General features: G+C 35.4%; 1 protein-coding gene across 9 annotated transcripts in view; it reads right to left on the bottom strand.

The window, feature by feature from the left end:
* SDCCAG8 (SHH signaling and ciliogenesis regulator SDCCAG8) overlaps positions 1-20,665 on the bottom strand; it is a 289,079-nt gene that overhangs the window by 255,779 nt on the left and 12,635 nt on the right. For 8 of the 9 annotated variants that reach the window (XR_011975441.1, XM_072647603.1, XM_072647606.1 and 5 more), the window contains exons 2-5: positions 7,658-7,810; positions 7,459-7,541; positions 4,188-4,301; positions 1,275-1,397 (exon numbers count right to left, since the gene is read on the bottom strand). Coding sequence is in view for 8 of the 9 variants with exons in the window: in XM_072647603.1 (XP_072503704.1) it covers positions 1,275-1,397; positions 4,188-4,301; positions 7,459-7,541; positions 7,658-7,810 (473 nt within the window). In the remaining variant the exon portion in view is untranslated. The remainder of the gene's footprint in view (positions 1-1,274; positions 1,398-4,187; positions 4,302-7,458; positions 7,542-7,657; positions 7,811-20,665) is intronic. The other variant, XM_072647604.1, reaches the window with a different exon arrangement.

Here is a 20,665-nt window from a genome sequence, read left to right as displayed (position 1 = left end):
GGCAGAATTGTCTACCTCTGTGTCAGTAGAATGTCTTTCTTGAGTTTCCCATTCTTCCTATGGTGATTTCTCCTGTAGAATTTCAGTGCATGGGAAGCTTCCTATCCTTCTTCTGAAAATTCTGAAATCTGTTTCCCAAATCTAGGGTCTATGTCAGGCTATGCCTGGCCTTTCAACTCCTTCTAAATGGTCCTTTCCATTTTTAAATTTATCATCTCATGACCTTCATATATAGCAAAGATTGAAATGCAGGAAGTAAGATGCTTATCTCAAGAGAAGGGTCCTACAATCTAGTGAGAAGGGACATAACTGGAAGCACAGGAACCAATTTGATTAGCATTAGCAGCCCAGGTTATTAAGTCACAGATCTCCTGGAGTCTCATTCTCTTTTGACCTTTCTCTTACTTCCGTTCTACTTCTCCACAAAGGCAGAAGACTGGCTCTCCTCAAGATTAATTCTCTTTCCCCTAACTGGCAGCAAGGCAGGTAGAAGCTCTTGGGGCTCAGCTTTCTTATGGAAAGGAAACAAGTGGTGCTGCTCAAGAGTCAATTCTTAACCCTTCCAGTGACCCTCCTCCAGTTCCCCTGAAGATCCATACAGCCTACAGCAGTATGCTTATGTGTGTGTGGCTCCTCCAAAAGTAACGTGGCACTTGGGGTTGTTAGAGAGGCAGTTCCTTTCCCATTACTTCTGCAAAATCCAAATAACTCAGTAGTAGATAAGGGCCTGGTTTGCTCCCCCACATTTTGGCCCAGTCACTGATCCTCCAGTTCCAGAGATATATCAGTATTGTCTTCTCTCCAGCTCTTGCCACTATTTCACTTGTGGATATCCACAAGCCATGTTGTTTCTTTCTCTCTTGGGACCATGTGATTCCCAATGCTAGGAACTATTTGGCTGCTATTCCACTACCTCTCAAAACTGTTATCTCTCAGGCTAAGGGGGGGAACAATCAGTGAGAAGCAGTGTTGATGCACAGTCTGCACCTCGCATCAAAGACCAAAGTATGCAGGTCTCTTGTAGCTGGTCTGTGCTCAGTTCTATCTAGATCTCTCTGAATTTCTGGGAGATTCTTCTGCCCCCATGTATAAGCTCAGTCCCAGTGCAGCAAAGATCTATAGTAACCTGACCCAATTAAACTATCCCCAATTAATGCCAGGGTTTAATCAACTAGATAGAGCCAAACTTCCAAGCAATGGTTCTACTGCTTAACTGGGAAACACTATCCATGTCCCTTCTTGGTTACCCCTTTACATTAAAAAAAAATACTCACAGAGGAATCCATAAAGATATGCTCAACTTTCTGCTCTGCTGATCTGGATTTCAACTCTTCCTGAAGCTTTTCATTTTCAAGCACAACTACCTGTATTCTTCCCTTCATTCCAGATAGTTCTTCCTACAGAAAGCAACAAAAACATACATATGCTTAACAGACTGCTTTTCTTAGAAGAATACCAGGGTGCTTAAAACAATGTAAAGAACTACTCCAATCTCCTAAGTGTTTATCATTTACATAATCATTATAACTCAGTTAAAGACTTGACACAGCAAATATTGTTGAGGTTGGGGGTATTCTTTCCTTAGTTACTTGTGGGCTTGACTATTCCTCAATCCTATCCTACTAAAGAACAGGTATTAGATTAGCAAAATGAAAGAAGGTTTAATTTTCTGGGAAAAAAAGGCATATTAAAAAGTTACAACTGACTGATTTCAACTTGTTAAAAAATCAACCAAAAAAAAGTGAGATGTTACAGTTTGGGATGCTGGGAACGTCTTAATAAGGGTACAGGGCTGGGAGGGGGGAAGGGTCTGCCTGGAAAGAATTCAACCACTCAAGTGTCAACCACTTATTTCAGTCAAGGTTTGGAGGTTTATTGTAACACCAGTATGGCAGGCAGATTTCTAACAAATCTGCAGTTTGATGGGGATGAGAATGACACTTTTATATAAAAAAATGATGTGAGAAGATTTAGATGGGATTAAGGAGAGGTAAATAGCCTAGGGGGCCCTGATGCAAACAGTGAAAGGAGTTATGTGGTCTCAGCTGGGTCAGGGAGTCACAGTGAAAGGACTATTGAGTATCTAGCTGGGCTGGGATAGACCTGATGATGCCTCCTGGGAAACACCAGGGACTGGGTTGCTGAAATGTATGGGAAAGTTCAGGGGCCAGATCCCATCATCCCATCAGGGAGACTGAAGGTATGGAAGAGTGGAACAGGTACACACACAAAAACAGATGGAGAAGATTCAATGGAGATTTGTTAAAGGGAGCACACACAAAAGTGTAATGTTTTCTTTGTATTACAGGATAAGACATAGCAAACTTCAGAATAATACAATTTAGAATTGCTAGTTTATTCAGTAAATGTTTGCTTACTACAGAGTACACTGTTAGGTTCAAGAGAAAAAAGGAAAAATGAATGTTCTCTGTTCTAAACACATTGTTATAGTCAATAGCATGATAAAACAAAAAGAAATGGTACAAATTAGAATATGATAAATACTTAAGAGAAGTTAAAATGTTATCAGAGTTATTTGTTTCTATAAATTATACAGCATGGAATGAATCCTGATCCAGAGTTGATGGTTACTCTTCATTATCAAAGGACCTGAGAAAGGCTCAAAGGACTTAGTATATAGTCTAAGAGTGGGAGTTAGGAAATATTTCCATGCTCTTTCAAATGATTTTGCAGAGAAACACTCAAGGGCACACTAAGGAACTTAAAGTTTATGCTAGAAATTTTTCTGTTTTTAGTATATAGGATGGGAAAAGAGATTAAACAATATTCTCTGCCCCATCTACCCCTTCATGCCCCCCCAAATCTTTGGATATTAGTTTTCTACAAGTCCCATGTGAGCCAATAGCATAACATTACAGCACTTCCCCCCATATATATATATACACACATATACGTACACGTATATGAAGAGGGGAAAGAGTGGGGAGAGGAGGTAGAGAAGATGACGGAGAGACAGAGAAGGGGAGAGCAAAAGAAGGAAATCTGGACCTGTGATTTCATTAGTATATGGATGAAATCTTAGGCTAAATGAGAGGTATGGTGTCCCAAGAGAGAGACTTGATATATCTACCTTGCCCTGGTAAGAATTAACTAGAGCACTGTCTACACTTCTAGGTGCTCTCATTTTAGGAAGCATACTGACAAACTAGTGTGCATCCAAAGAAAGGTGTATGGGAAGGCAAGCGGGCTCCAGGCAGGCCGTGTGAGTGTCAGCTGAAGAAACTGAAGATGGTTTCTGGTGGAGACTGAAGATAAAGAAAATGAAATATTTAGAGGAAGACATTATAGATAAATGTCTTCAAATATCTGAAGGGTGTCACATGCAAGAAGGATTTAACCCTGAGGGAAAAACTAAGAGCAATGAGTAAAATCACAAAAAGGTAGACTTAGGCTCACTTTAGGGAAAAGTTTGCTAACAATTAAAATTGTTTCAAAGTCAGATGGACTGCTTGAGAAATATGATGGGTTCCTCATTATGGGAGATCTTTAGTATAGGCTGGATATTCTCTAAAAGATGTTAAAGAACCTCCCTATGTATGGGTTCAAGAACACAATGGACCAGGTGGCCATAGCAGTTTCATTCCAATTCAAATTTTGTGATTAGCATTTAACAAATATCACCTTTGTGACTTCATACCACAGCATTCAAATGGCTATTTCTTGTTTTCTGAGCTAGTCCCACTCTGCTCAATTTCCTGTTACTTCATATCAATACATTTTTTCTCCTTTTGTTAGAAGGAGTAACTTCTACAAAGAAGAGGCAATTGCAATGGTCCTAGTAAGAAGTAATGAGGGACTAACTAAGGTAGCGGCTGTGGGATAGCAAGGAAGGAACAGATGAAATTGTGCAGAACCAGAAATGACAGGGCTTGGTAAATGATGGGCTATGGTAGTGCTAATCAAAAACAATGTCACAAGCCCATAACACCACAGCTCTAGGGAAGGGAGAGGAAAGGATCAAAGAGAAGGCTAAACATTTATATGATTGAAAGAAAAAAAATGGTGTCATCAATAAAGAAAGAAGTTAGAGGCTAGGACAAGTTTTAGGGAGAAGATAATAAATTCAATGAAAATTTGATATGAGCACATATTGCAAATTTTTTAAAAAATCAACTTGACTTTATTAGGTTTTAAAAGTCTAAAAAATAAACAAATCCCAAACTTACCTTACAAAACTTCACTTCTGCCTCTAAATGATGAATGTATTGGGATTGATCATTAAAGATGGGAACAAGATCAAACAGGGCAGACAAACTGTTATTCTCATTTTTTGATGTTTTCTAAGGTGAAAATTACATAGGTTAGCTATATTTGGATTGAGTAGAATATTAGCTACCACTCTTCTCATACATATGGTACAAGCACTCAGTATACCCTGGACAAAAATAATGACTGTATAATTTTTGTGTGTGATTTCTATATATTGTAAAAACCCTGTGAATGGATAAAACTAGGGGATATAGCCATAAAGTTAAAGCAGCTATAATATTGTTTGAACAAGTGCTATAAAAATGGTAGACTAGCATATGAATGTTATCAATATTCTTCAAACACTGTGGGTACAACCTTTCTCCTGGTAATTACTACAGAACTAAGATGACAGGACAAACTTATCCTCTAATAACAAAATTTCAGTTTGAGTTAACATGTAGTAAGCTCTATTACTATGAGTCACTGTGTTAAACAATATTGATACAAAGATAAAAATTAAATAGCCCCCTTCCTCAAGGAGCATATTTTTCTAGAAGAATGTATTCCCATGGCTTCCTAGAACAATGTTCTCTTTAAACAAGTGGCAGAGCCCACTAGCCAATGTCATTAAACTGTTATTTCAGAAGCCATATTACTGAATTGTTAAGCCTCTAGCACTCTAATTGTATGCATACCACATCTAAATCTGCCTGATATTTGACTAATTAGTGTTAGTAGGGATCAGAAAAAGAGGAGTCAATGGCATTTATCTGTGCTGCCTCCTATTTCTAGGCACCAGAGATCTCTACCTTGGAAGTAGAGACTGCACACCATGGAAGTGGCCACAACTCTCTTCTCTGGTGTCTCTGAGAATTGGTGACCAACATAAATATTTGTAGTGACTTTCACATGGCATCTAAGCACTATAATCCCAAACCAATGGAAAGGAGCTGTGTACACTCTTCCACAGTAGCATGTGAGGTTGTTAAAGAAATGCGCTGTTTGGTCTTTTTCTTTTGTGTCCCCAGAACTCAGCACACGCCTGACACCTCTTAAGTACTGAACACTTGTTTTATTGAGCTGTAGTCAGAGGACAAGGAATTGAATTCTTTTTTCTGCTCTCTAAGGAACCTTGGCAAAGTCATCAACTTTTCATCTATAAAATAGAATCATAAGAGAGATGATCTCTAAGGTCTGAGGAAGCTCTATGCTCTATTAATAATTTAGGGAAAACCACTGTTAGTGGATATATACAGTCTAAGTCAATGGAAAAAATTATAATTTTAAGTGTATATTGCTAAGGTCACATGAAAAAATCTTTATGGTCCCTGAAATACCAGCTATCTTGGGAATATTTCAATTTTTTAATGGTAACTTAGAGGAGAAAAGCAATGTTCCTCAGTTTATCTCATTACTTCTATGTGTTTTAGATGTCAAAACATGTAATCATTACATTTCAATTGTCAACGTCTGATTCCAAATACCCTGTCTTCTTATTTATGCATGAGTCCATAATGTATTATCAAAATTATTATTCATTTATGCATAAATCCATAATGTATTATCAAAATTATTATGCTTTCTTTTTGGGAGTAACTTATGACTCTACATAACATCAGTTTTCAAAATTTATTTTGGAAAAATGCTAGCAGATATATTTAGTTATTTCAGGAAATGGAGTAATAACACATTGATTCATAAGATTAAAAAGTTCACCTATCATGTGCTTAAATATATTGCAGAAGGTACTTCACAGCCAAATACTTAGTGAAAGTAATACACTGCTTGAATGGTAAAAACATTTTATTTAAATTATTTTCTTAAATTATTATGCAGTTATATTTATATGAGAATACTTTATCAATAATCTCATCAATGAAACACAAATCTCTAAACTAGATGTTAAATATAGAATTGTAAAGTTAGAATGAAATGTTACTATAGGTGTCTATCATAAACCTTTCATCCCTTAAAAAAAAGAAATTGACATGTCACTGGGTCCCAGAATGATAATTCAAGGAATCAAAATGTTTGACACGTTGTGGCAAAAAGGTATTCTAAAATATGACCCAATGGAATATTTTACATTTATATAGAATGCCCTGCCTTCCTAAAGTGCTTTCACATCAATTATTCAATCCTTAAAACAGCTCTATAAGAAAGGCATGGCAGTAATCATCACCATTTTCAGATGATGAAATAGAGGCCCTACGACATGAAGAGTGATGTACATAAAGTTAAATAGCAAGTAAATGTTGGATTCAGGACTCAAGCTTCAGAAGGCCCTCCTACTTCCATTTCATGTTCTTTCCTCTGTATACCTCTGCTTATTGACAAGAATTAAAATACATTGGTAGGCAATTTGAAAACATTTTTTTAAAAGATAGGAAATGAACAATCTCAGCAGTAAGTTCTGTACAACCTTCAATTTAATTTTACCTAGTAATCAAACTAAAAATTTATGTGGTAGTTTTTTTTAGATTAAAAAAGAAGAAAAACGAAAAGTAAAAGGCCAAGAGGAGGGTGTTTTGACTCTGAAGTCATCATCGCCCTATATAAGATTGAACAGCTCCATTGATACATCTGTGAGACTGTGATCAGATTTCTTGGATGGAACTGGTTCTTCATTTGCCTTGGGTAATTTTTGACAAAGATAAAAGCCACCACATTAGGGATGAATGATAGATTGATGGTATTTGGGGATGAGTGAATAATAATTCACATAAATTCTAGGTAAATGCTTGCAGTTAGCCTTTAAAAGGGAGCTCACAGATTTGGATTAGTCAGATGTCAAAAACGTGGACCTCATCTTTCTGTAGAAATCTAGATAGAAATTATACCCTGAGGTTTCCAAGGGGTCAGGAGAACCCTTACCAAAGAGAGACTAAAGGGCACCCAAAGACTGAACTGAAAGCTGGGGTTCTGGGACACAGGCTACCTAGAGTTGAATTATAGCCTCTCCTTCTTGCTCGCATTCTTCTCATAAGAATTCTAACAGGCAAGACCACAGGAGGTCAAAGCACTGAAAGTCTCCCCTTTATAGCAAACAGATAGAGGTTGCAGTCAATTATATTGGAAGACGTGAAGAGTGACTTTTAAAAATACAAGTCATTGTGGAATTTGTGTCAGAATGTTAGGCTCAGAGTTGTCAATCAACCTAGGTTACTGACAATGATTTTAAAATACAATTCTAAGTTAAAAAAAAGAATCTACCTATTTTATCAAGTCTTCAAAAGGAATACAAACCGAAGGTGATATCTTCTTTCTTGGTGAAGAGACTTCACTTTCCTTGCCACTCTGCTGAGTTAACAAGGCTTTAAGTTGGTTAACTAAAGAGAAAAAAAAACAACTTATTAGCTCTACCCAAGAATAACAGCTGATCTCAGTCACTATAGCATCATAATCCCTTAAATTCAAGAATAAAATTTAAACACCAAACATATACCTGCTTGGCTATGATGTAGCTCTTGCCAAGTGGTCCCACTTTCCTCACTCCCAGCTTCACTACAGGACTCTCCATGTTCAAATTCATCTTCCCCAAGTATATCACTTTCTTGGAGGGCACATTTCAGTTGGTGAATACTTCTGTTGGCACGTTCTGCAACAATAAATATGCTTTTACCAAGGGCCTACACAAGCTACAACAGTTGTGCTTGTACATCCATAAGAGAAGGCAGTTTCTAGAGAGAAAGTTATTGTCTCTGGCACCACCTCTACTCAAGCAATAGGCATTTATTAAGCGCCTGATACTTGCCGCTGAAGAGATAAAGAACTACAAAAACAAACAAACAAACAAAAAACACCCAAAACAAATAATTCTTGATCTCCAGGAGCTCACCATTTTATAAGGAGGGGAGGAGATTGCATTCAAATAACTACATATAAACTATATATATATATATATATATATATATATATATATATATATATATATATATATATATATATATATACACAGGATAAATTGGAGATAATCTAAGAGGGAAGGCATTAGTACTAAGGGAGATTGAGAAAGGTTTCTGGAAGAAAGTGGGTCTTTAACCAAGACTTGAGGAAAAGTCTAGAAAGGCAGGAGGGAGAGAAGTGCAAGGGTTCCAAGCATGGAGGATAGTTAGTAAAAATGCATGGAATATCCTGGGCAAGGAACAGCAAGGAAGATAATGTCATTGGATTGCAGAGTCCATGGTGGTGGCGGTGGGGGACCTGGGAAAGGTAGGGGAAGTAAATCATAGTAAGAATAAAGACAGATATAAAAAACTGGAGAAATATTAATTGCTCATGGGTAGAATAAGACAATAAAATAAAAATGACAATTCTACCCAATTAATTTACTTATTTGATATTATGCAAATCAAACTACCAAAGAATTATTTTAGAGGTAGAAAAAATAACAAAATCCATCTAGAAGAACAAAAGGTTAAGGCTATCAAGGGGATAAATGGAGACAAAAAGTGAAGAAAAGTAGCCTAGCAGTACCAGATTTCAAATTATATTACAAAGATGTAATCATCAAAACAATCTAGTGCTGGTTAAGAAAAAGGCATTGGGGTAGGATAGGTACATAATACACAGTAGTGAATGACCACAGTAATCTAGTGTTTGATAAACTCAAAGATCCAAGCTTTGTGGGACAAGGACTTGCCACTTAACAAAAAATTACTAGGAAAATTGGAAAGCAGTTTGGCAAAAATGAGGCATAGATCAATACCTCATATTATAAACCAAGAAAGGTCAAAATGGATAAATAATTTAGACATAAAGGGTGATACCACAAGTAAATTAGGGGAGCATGGAAAAATTTATCAGATCTATGGATAAGGGAAGAGTTTATGACCAAACAAGCAATAGAGAGGATCACAGGAAATAAAATGAATAATTTTGATTACATGAAATTAAAAAAGGTTTTGAACAAAACTAATGCAGTCAAAATCAAAGAAAAACAGGTAAGTTGGGGGGTAGATTTTACAACAACAAGTACCTTTGACATAGGTCTCATTTCTCAAATATATAGAGAACTGAGTCAAATTTATGAGTCATTCCCCAAATTATAAATGGTCAAAGGATATGAATGGACAGTTTTTAGAAGAAGAAATAAAGGTATCAATAGTTACATGAAACAATGCTCTAAATCACTATTGTTTAGAGAAATGAAAATTAAAATAACTCTGGGGTACTACTTCACTCCTGTCAGACTGGCTAACATGACAGAAAAGAACAATGACAAATGCTGAAGGGAATGTGGAAATATTGTATTGTCAGAAGAGTTGTGAACTAGTCTATTGTGGAGAACAAACTGAAACTATGGCTAAAAGATTATAAAACAGTGCGTGCATCTTTGACTCAGAAATATCACTACCAGGTTTGTATCCCAAATAGATCAAAGAGAAGGGAAAAGTACCTCTATGTACAAAAATATTTACAGCAGTTCCTTTGGGATGGCAAAGAATTGGAAAGTGAGGGGATGCCTACCAGCTGGGGAACGGCTGAACAAGTTGTGTTATATGATTGTGGTGGAATACTATTGTGCTATTAAGAAATGATGAGAGGATGGTTTCAGGAAAATATGCAAAGTCCTAAATGAACTGGTGCACAGTAAAATGAGCAGAATTAGAAGAACACTGTACCTTGCAAGAGTAACATCATAATGAGGATGAACTGTGAAAGCTACTCTGATCAAGACAATGACCCAAAACACTTCCATAGACAGAACCCATGATGAAAAATATATCCACCTCCAAAAAGAGAACTGATAAACTTCTGAGCAGAGTGAAGCATCCTTTTTTTCACTTTCTTCATTTTTCTTGTTTTTCTGTGTCTTCTCTTTTGCAACATGGCAAGTATGGAAATGTTCTGCATGACTTCATATGTATAATCAGTATCATATTGTTCCCCTTCTCAAGGGATGAGGTAGGGAGAGAATTTGGAATTCAAATTTTTTAAAAAAAGGAATGTTAATTTATAAAAAAAAATGTAATTGGGAAATATTTAATGAAATAAATAAAACTATATCTAAAAAGAAAGAAGAATAGAAAGATAAGACTTGTCCTAAAGGGCTTTGAATGTCAAACAGACATTTTATATTTGATCCTGGAGGTAAAAGAGATACCACCAGAATTTGTTAAATGGAGGGAAAGGATGGCATGGTTAAACCTCCAATTTAAGAATGATGTAACAGTGGAGGATGGACGGCAGGAGAAGAAACTTCTAGTAGACAAAACAACCAGAAAGCTACCTTCACTAGTCCAGGCATGAAGAGATAAAAGCTTGCACCAGAAGAGAATGAGGGCTTATGAGATGCTATAAAAGGAAAAATTACAGGACTTGGTAAATGATTGGATACAATGGACGAGAATGTGAAGTTAAGGATGATACCTAGTTTGGGAGCCTAGGGAAGATAGTAGTACCATTTACAGTAATGTGGAAGATAGTGGGGGAAGGAAGAGTTTTAGAAGAAATATGAGTTCAGTTTGGAACATTTTAAGTTTTAGATTCCATAGTGTACCCAATTTAAAATGTCCAATAGACACACTGAGATGTGAGAACAGAGTTCAATAGAAAGGTTAGGGCTAGATAACTAGATCTGAGAAAAATCTGAATAAAGATAATAATTGAAAATATAGGATTTGAAGAAACTGTCAAGCATGATAATATAATAGAGAAGATGGTCCAAAACACAGCTTTGGGAGATTACCATAGTTAGCTGTTGCAACCTGAAGATTCAGCAAAAGAAACTGAAAAAGATTGTTCAAATACTTAAGAACCAAGGGGGAACAGCATCATGAAGCCCTTGAGAGAAGAAGCTGATTGACAGATGTCAGAGGCTTTGGAGAAAAAAAAAGCGCCTCTAAATCCTGAACTGATTAACTTGATGAAATATTCTTGTATAGTAAGAAATAGCAAAAAAGATGATTTCAGAGAACCGTAAGCAGTATGAACTGATGTAAAGTGAAGTAAGCAGAACCAGCTCACTAATATATAGAAACTGGAGTAGCAATTATAATGCCAAAAAACCTCCACAAAAAAACCCAAAAGGGCAAGTCATTAAAAAAATTTTTAATGCATCAAAAAGAAAAAAAGGAAGTTAAGAAGGAAACAGAGGCAAACAGAGCAGTTTTATTTTGAGTATGTGGCATTTAGCAAATGCATGTGTATACTTATACATAAATACATATAATATACATTATGTAAAAATAAGAGTTATGAACTAGAGACTGACAACTTCCTATGTTATTTTCTTTTTGTTTTCTTCTCTGTATCTAGAAATGTTCATTTTTGTTTGTTTTTAAATTCAGAATAAACAAACAAAAAAAGATTGCATTAGGTCTTCTGGCCACTCCTGATGACTGTTATTGAGAAAAATTCATGTCTTTTTAAACATGATCTGTTTTCTGGCAAAGTCTTCTGATTAAACAATTGTACACTAATTTTCTAAAAGTATGTACAAAGATTTGCATTTGTCCTTGTTAATTTCACCTTGTTTGTATGATCACACAATTCCAGTTTGTAGAGAGCTTTTGGATCCTGATTTTGTCATTTAATGTTGTAGCTTAAAGAAAATATTACCTGACGGATATGGTTTATCCATTGATAAACTTTATGATTTGGGAATATTTTAAATTATTAATCTGTAATTTTATCTCCAAAGCACCTCACACATAGAGAAATGCAAATGGGGCAGATAAAACAGCACAAGTAATAAACAGTAGTCCCAGAAAATTCATCTACTTGTTTAAATCTAGGCTTTTTCTTAATATCCAAGTACGAGTTAAGATCATACAAAGAGATGATGAAAGACTACAGAATAATGAAACAGAATTAAAGACACTAGATTAGGGGTAAAAATTAAATGAATACCTTTCCTTTAAAACAAAAAACTCTTTGAATTAACTGAGAATTCACAATGAATACAGCAGTACTACAATACTGTAATTTGCATGACAATATATGCTCTAGTTTTTTTTAAGTTTTCATTTAAACTACTTTAAAAAAATAAAAATCTCTCACACAAAAATCTCCTGACATTTTAATTTACATATACATGTATATACATGTGCATGTATAAACATGTGCAAAAAAAATCATAGTAGAGAAAAATAAAGGTAGACTACTCATATGTATGGATCCTTTTACTCTATGACTTTTCTATACAAGGGAACTAACATTAACAAGTCAATGAGCATTTATGCAAGTTAATTAATCTGGAAGCATTTATTAAGTAGCACCTATAGGCCAACCCCTGTGCTAGGTGAACGAAGCAGTACCAGCAACTTCAAGGTATACATATAAATATACATAAGCTAAATATGAGGTAATTTTCTAGCACAGAGCACTACAAACTTGGGAGGGGGGAAGGGAGGAACCATAAAAGGACTCATGCAGAAAGTGGTGCTTGAGATGAACTCTGAAGGAAAACAAAGATTCTAAGAAATGGAGGTAAGGGAAATGCAATTCAAGCATGTGGAATAAATAACTTTTGCAAAAGCATGGAAAAGGGAAATGGAGTGTCAGAAGTGAGGAATAGAAAGGCCAATTTGATTGGACCAAGGCAGGTATAAAAGGGAAGTAATATATAAGGTTAGAAAAGCAAATCACAATTTTAAAGGTCATTAAAACAGCAAACAGAAGAGTGTGCAGTTGATCCTAGGATTTTAGGTAATAAGGAACCACTGGAGTTTATTGAGCAGGGGAGTAACTTAGACCTATGCTTTCTAAAAATCAGTTGGGTAGCTATGCAAGATTAAGTGAAAAGGCGAAAGACTTGAAGCAAGGAGAAAAAGCCAGTAAGTTAAGAAATAGTTGGTAACTTTGGAAAGAGCCATTCTAGTGGAATGAGTTTAGAACATTGCTTATAAATTGTTTTGCAATAATTATAGAAATATTGCTCTGTGAATAGTATTTTTATTCTATCATCATTTCATTTAAGATAAGGACTAAGCCCTTGATTTCATTGGCATAAGAACTTCCCAGATGATGAAATTCCACCATTTTTCTGAAGCATATATTCTTAGAGGATTGCTTCAGAAAAAGTGATTAACAAAAAAATCTTTCATCTAAACCAGGGGTTCTTAACCTGGAGTCCCCAGTTTGTTGTGGTTTGGATAACTGCATTTCAATGTAGCTGTTGCCTTGGTATTCCTGTGTATTTTACTTTATTCATTTTAAAACACTATTATTCCAGGGAGGGGTCCAGACTGCCAAAGGTGTCTATCACACAAAAAAGGTTAAGGACTCCTGATCTAAATAACCAGACTAGAACTTCTTTTAATTATCAAGATGACTGTTGGGGAAAATGTGTGTGTGTAAGACACACATATATACATATATATATATGTGTATATATATATATATATATACACATATATATATACTTACACACACACATATATAGTTGCAGCTTTTAGTGGATTAACTTTTTAAAAAATTAGCCAAAAGTTCTCAAATAGATTCAAGAAACAAACAAAAAACCACAGCAACCAAGGAAAAGGCAAAGATGCTACCTACACCAAAGTCTAATGGGAAAAAATAAACTGAGCAACCCACTTTGTAATTTGCTTTCCAAATTATCTCAAGGTGCATCAGAGGTCATTTTATACATCAGTACCATAAAACCAAGCAAATTATAATCAAATGATCAATAGCTACCTTAGTTAATCCTTCAAAACATGACTAAGGATGGAAACTGAGTGCCCATAAATAGGGAACAATGCAAATAAAAAAGGTATGTCCATAAGGTTCATATTTTAAAAAATAAATCAGAGTTGACAAAATAAATGTAGATATTTTATAAAGTATTATTGTCCTCTTGCAAGAGGCAATACAGTTAAATTTCATAAGTAAGCAGAAATCATTCTTATGCTTGCTAACAATTATAATTGCAATAGAATTATTCTATTATAACAATTCCCCATACATCAGTATTAGCCCAGTTTCAGGTCTATACAATGAATGGATAGAAGACTGTCAAATCAATTAAAAGATTCAGGGGTCTAGCTTACACTTCTATTTTCTAGTTTAATTCTTAGAAAACTATCTTTATATCTTTGTTAAATCCATTAGCAAATGGTAATACCACTTACATCGTCTGTCACATTACTGCAATCATTTTTGCTTATGATATATGTATTTGAAATATGGAATCTTAATACAATAAATATTTTTCTTTTATGATAGAGGGTCTAAACATGGTCTTAAATAGTAAATTAAGCAAAACTAGAAGAATTTAATTCTTATACTATAAATTTCTTAGATACAAATCTAAGAATACTCAATCACTGAGGCATGGAAGAACATATTGACACACCAAACACCCATCAATGGATTTTAGAACTGACCCTTAAGAATTATCTTTGTTTCTAAAATAAAGTCTGTTAACTACAGACATTTGTGATAGATCATAATTTGCCCTTTTACTAAAAAAATAAAAAACAAAAACTTGGGAAAAGACAATTACTTCCTTTACGAACAGAAACTTGTGACATCTATAAATTTGAAGTTCTATCTTGTGTCTAATCTATACCCATTCTTTAAATATTTTCTTCTTATTCTGTTGCTTGGGGGTAATTATCAGCTTCCATTCATTGAATTACTGTCTCTATGCAGATGATCCTAGGTAAGGCCTAACCCATCTCCTGAGCTGCAGCCTTACATGATCAACTAATTTGTTCTTGGACATCTCAAGCTGGATAGGTCTCACTGGCATTTCCCACTCTTAATTTCCAAAACCGTAACTTATTTTTTCTCAAACCCTTCCCCCTCTTTTGAACTTCCATATTACTGTGGAGGGCATCACCATCATCTTCCCAGTCACCCAGGTTTAAAACTTTAATGGCATCCTTAATTCCTCACTTGCATTCACCCAACATGTCTGATCTATTGTCAAGTTTTGTCATTTCTACCACACAATATTTTTCCCTATACGTCACCTTCCCTCCACTCAAACAGTTGTTACCCTGGTGCCTTCATCATCTCCTACCTGGACTATTGGAATAGCCTTCTGAATAATCTCTCTATTATTTACTAGAACATAAAATCCTATTTGGTTTTAAAAATCCTTCAAAGCCTGGTCCTGTCCTTACTTTCCAGGTTTCTTACACTCTACTCTGCTGCTAGTACAGTAGTGTAAATTCCTTCAACACTGGCCTTTCTGATGTTCCTCATAGAAGACACTCCATGTCTGGACTCCATGACTTTGCATTAGTTAATTCCGTGCCTGGAATATGCTCTCCCTCCTCACCTCCATCGCCTGTTTTTAAGGCAGTTCAAATGCCACTTTCCGCAGCAGGGCTTTTGCAGACCTGTTACCCTCCCCCTTTCTTCCCACTCTGCCCTTCCTCCAAGGCTAACTTCCATTTACATTGCACAGATCATAAGTAAAATATTTTGCATGCACTCTTCCCTCTTGGACTATGAAGGAACTCACTGAGGTTAGGGATCATGTTGTTGCTTTCTTTTTATTCCCAGTGCTTAATACAGTGCTTGGCACATAAGAAGCATTTACTACCTGTTGAATGAGTAGAGGGAGTATACAGCAGTTACTCACAACTATCTGTACAATATTTAATATGTTACTGATGAATGTCGGCATAAGTATAATACATGATATAAATAATTCTAAGTGTATATGTGATATAACCTATATCAAATTGATTACCATTTTATGGAGGGAGAAGGGAGGAAAATTTGTTACACAAAATTTGTTAAAAGATGAAGGTAAAAATTGCCTTTACATGTAACTTGAAAAAATAAAGTACTGTTTTAAAAATGTATATATGCACATATATATTTATGTTTATTTTTATCTATGCACACATTCTAAAGAAGTATCATAATTAAAATTTATTTTCTCTATACTCATTCACAAAGATTGAAAAGATTGCCATTTATATAATTCATTTTATGATATGAAAGTTCCTATCAAATATAATTTTCTCATACTCATTTTCTGCCTTGAACAAACTAAATAAAAAAAGTTTTCTCCAACTGCAAAACAAGATAATGAAGTCAGCACAATAGTAAATATGACATGATTATACTCCTATCATATCCACTAGAAAACCTCCTTTCCTACACTAAGGAAAAGAGCCAAGAATTCTAGTTTTTCCCTTAACCCAGACAGTGTTATCTCACTAGCACTAATAAACATGATTCAGTCACTGACTGATTTAGTATGTGAGCTTGGGAATGAGCAATACATCTTCAAAAATAAGGAATATTTTTTTAACCAATTCTGATCTATTGTGAAAACTCTCAACCTTCCTTTCTCCATTCAAATATATATTCCTCCAAGAGAAATGAGAACTTTCTCCCCCCCAAAAAACTCTCCTGGAACGACTGATGATAAAGGAAGAAATGAAGATTTTCTATTTACTGAATGCTTTCTAGAGACAGTAGCAAAAGAAATGAAATTTAATAAACCAACAATTTAGGAAATAGAGTTTAAGACCCAACTATCTAGAATTTATGAATAAAATAGATTTTATAAACTGGACCTATGGTAGCTCTCAGCTTGGGAGTAGATAAGACCGGCTAATGGTAAATACGTGTTAGTGGAGCTATCAAGTGACCTAGTTATAAGAATGGAAAATTATTTATGTCTAAATTGACTTAAACAAGGAATCTATCTAACTTCCAGAGCAGCAGTAGGAAAACCCTGAAAAACAAAACCAAAAACTTGACCATGGAAAAATTTCTATGGTTATTCTCCTACTTCACAAGAAACTCAGTTGTACATTTTATAGTTGAGCAAAGCACCCTTTTCTCAGACACTATTCTCCTGTAAAAGTAGTCTCTCCTATTTGGATATTAACTACTTGAAGTCAAGGACTATCTTGCTTTTTGTATTTGTATTGTGAATGCTTAGTACAATATCAGTCACATAAATGCATTTTCATTCATACCATTATATTTATATGCTGTTAATCACTTAAATGTAAAGTCACTCAAAGATTACATGCCACATTTTCAATGAGAATATCAGATTTCCTGAGAGAGAAAGGTAGGACATTTCCAAATGAAGAAAACACTCAGTATAAAGACTGACACAGATATTATTTTCTGTCAATGAAATGGAAAATGAATGAAACTGAAAAAAAATAACTGAGTCCTTTAATAACAAAGAAGCTTCTTGAAAATATTGAAAGGGCACATGTAGGACACTGCTCCTTCTTCCCAGAAATTTAGAATTATCCCTGAAGGAACATAAAGTCCTTTTAAGTGGTAAGGGTGGAGAGAGAATGTTTGAATCAGGTGATTTATATTGAGACATCAATCAGCTGTAAATGACTTTTTATAAGAGGATAAATGGGAAAGCACTGGAGACTGTATTTTTTAAAGGAGAGGGGAGAAGCTAACTCCATTAAAGAAGACTGAAATTTAGTTTACAAATAGAGCTGTGGCTACTTAAAGTCACAGTGTTTAAGTATTTAAGACACGACATCTAAAATTGCTATTAATTGCCTTTATGAACAATATCCAAGCAGTTCCAGTATAAGCTACTTATCACTGCAAGAATAGAAAATGTTACCCAGCCACTCATTTTGAAACATTTAGACATGCCTCCTTTTCCCTGGTTTTGGCTGTTCCTTCTGTCACCCACACAATATGTACTTTTATTTGGCCTTCAAGTCATTCAGGAATGCTTTTTCCTTCCCTCCTTTTAATTAACATGTAAAACATAATGTAGTGCAATAGTTTAGTTTGTGATCTAGAGTAATTCTATACTATTGAATAGAAAAAAACCCACTCAATTATGGTAATCAACATTCTAGTTCCTCTTAGTTGCCCTCTTCCTAATCCCAGCTGCTCCACAGATATGACTAACATAGATAAAATAGCTGGTCTACAACAAAAAAATAAGACGTCAGCTACAAATATATCTCAAAACACAAATTCTACTTTTAAAAATAAATTTGTGCTTTACTCTTTAGTCATATCTGTCTCTTTGTGACCTCACTTGGAGTTTTCTTGGCAAAAATACTATAGTAGTTTGCCATTTCCTTTATCCAACTCATTTTACAGATGAGGAAACTGAGGCACACAGGATTAAGTGATTTTCCCAGGGTCATAACAGCTAATATGTTTCTGAGGCAGATTTGAACTCAGGAAGATGAGTCCTCCCAAATCTAGGCCCAGCACTCTAGCCACTTCATCACCTAGCTGCCCCAGAATTTGGGCTAGTAAAGGTTTAATTAAATGCTTGTTGACAGACCTTTTAACTATCATATGCCCTAACAGTATACAATAAATACAATCAACCTGTGTGAAGGATCAGCTCAGATTTGCTAAATCCTCTGATTCTTTAAAAGTCTTGTAACTTTCCCGATCCTTACTACTCCTAGAGAGCCTGAAATGGCTACTGATACTAGTACTTCGGTTAGCACTGGCGTCACGCTCCATGAAACAGTAGTACTTACTCTTTCTCTTGCCTAGAGAACTGGGCCTGAAGTCAAGAATACCTGAGTTCAAATCCAGACTCAGACACAAGCTGTGAGACCCTGGACAGGTCACTTAAATGCTGCCTGCCTCAGTTTCCTCATCTGTAAAATGGGGATAATAATAACACCTACTTCCCAGGATCATAATGAGGACCAAATACAATATATTTGAAGAGAGCTTTGCAAATGCTAAAGTGCTATTTAAATGCTAGCTATTATTATTATTATCCTACAAAGAGACAGAAATATTGCCTTCCCCAAAGCATCCTGTTTCCTTTTGCCCTTCACTTTAAGAATTTTATAAATGCCAATACGAATGTGACCTCTAAACCCTAGAAAGCCCAATGGAGATAGGTAGAAGATAATTTTTAACATCCTACTCACCAAATATTCACCAGCTTGGCCAATATGGAAAAGTATTGTGAGTTTCTTCTTATTGTGTCAGTCTTAACTGCACCTTTCCTTAACTCTTATTATTCTGCTACCTTCTAATTTCAAATAGACCTTTAAGCATTCCTCTCTTTACCCAGGTAGCTTTAAATAGCCTAGCCTTTCCTGCTCAGGAAAGAGTCTATTTATTCACTGAACATATTATACTGTAAGTTACTCGTTTATGCTCTGTCTTCATCTGAACACGTGTTTCTGAATTATACCGTTAAAGAGGAGGAAAAAAAGAGAAGAATCAGACACTGTTGAACTCCCGAGTCTGTGCTGAGATGATAATAAACACCCTTCTATTCTAAGATTCATGGGTGAAATATGGGATTCACCAAGCTTTGCCCTACATATGTAGGATGGGGAAGATAAGCAGAGAAACTAAACAATAGCAAGATAAGAGACAGACAGGCATACTTCTGCCCACATTACAGTTGGCCTCAATCTAATCCAGTGAGGAAAAAAAAAAGCTGGCATTACTTACTATGGGGACCTATAGGTGGGTATAATTGAACAGAGCTGAAAGGAAAAAAAGACAACAACATATTTTAACTTGAGAGAAGAAGGAAAGCTTTATCTGCACCCATTACATCAGACAGAAGATATTGAGAACATTGTAAAGAAACTGCAAAAAACTAAACAAACACCTTTATATTGTATAACAACTCAAGGATATGTCAAAGTGGCTAGCATAAGAATTGAACGACAATCTGAATGAAAATGTAAATATTTTGGAAAGCAGTCTCTGGAAGGTCATTAATGATGTATAGATGTTGGCAAATCAAGGGGATTTGGGATATGTATTATGAACTCCACACCTGGTATCTCTTTGGCACCAACTGAGAGGACTTATGCACCTGTCACTTTCTATTGGTAAAGAAGTAATATTATGTACATTGGCATTGGTTCTAAGACCATGAATTAAGCAAAATCACTAAGGCCATTAAACTCTGTACTTAATTCAAATACTCCCAAGGCCCTTCTGTGTGGCATAAGGCTATACGCAGAAGCTTAACCAGTTTGAGCTCAAAAGAACAAAGGACACATCATATTAGACCACCCCACCCCACTGAATCAACCATGCTGCTGTTATAAATATCACTTCCTCCTGCTGAAGGGTGGGCAATGAGTCAAACTGCTCTGCCACTGCAATAATGATGGGCAATTGGGAAGAACATTCTCCCTAGCCATCTCTGCTATGGTGGGGCTGGGGAATCTCTGTACAAGCTGTCAAGAAAGGGCATTATGCCTATCACAATCAGTTGCTAATTCACAATCATTTAAAAAAATTTTTTTTCAGACCCATCAGAAAAAACAATAGTTCTCACTTTAAAAATGTAAATTGGCAGAGTCTTTGTCTAACTAGAATGTCCTAATAAACTTCTGGCTCTTTGGTAGAGCTCCATTTTAAAGACACTTTCACATTTCAAGCAACTCTATCTTTTGACCAGAGACAGATACTCTAATTTAAATTAAGGAAACTGTGACACAGACTTACAATCAGAAGAGTATATCATTATCACTCATCATTTCAGAGACAGGAATGAAGATGCTTTTATATTATCATTAATGTCATGTTTTGCTGA

This window comes from Notamacropus eugenii, chromosome 2 (genome assembly GCF_028372415.1).
Source record: "Notamacropus eugenii isolate mMacEug1 chromosome 2, mMacEug1.pri_v2, whole genome shotgun sequence".
NCBI classification, from domain to species: Eukaryota; Metazoa; Chordata; class Mammalia; order Diprotodontia; family Macropodidae; genus Notamacropus; species Notamacropus eugenii.
The sequence above is the reverse complement of the archived record's forward strand: the minus strand, read 5'-3'. Positions and strand labels throughout refer to the sequence as shown.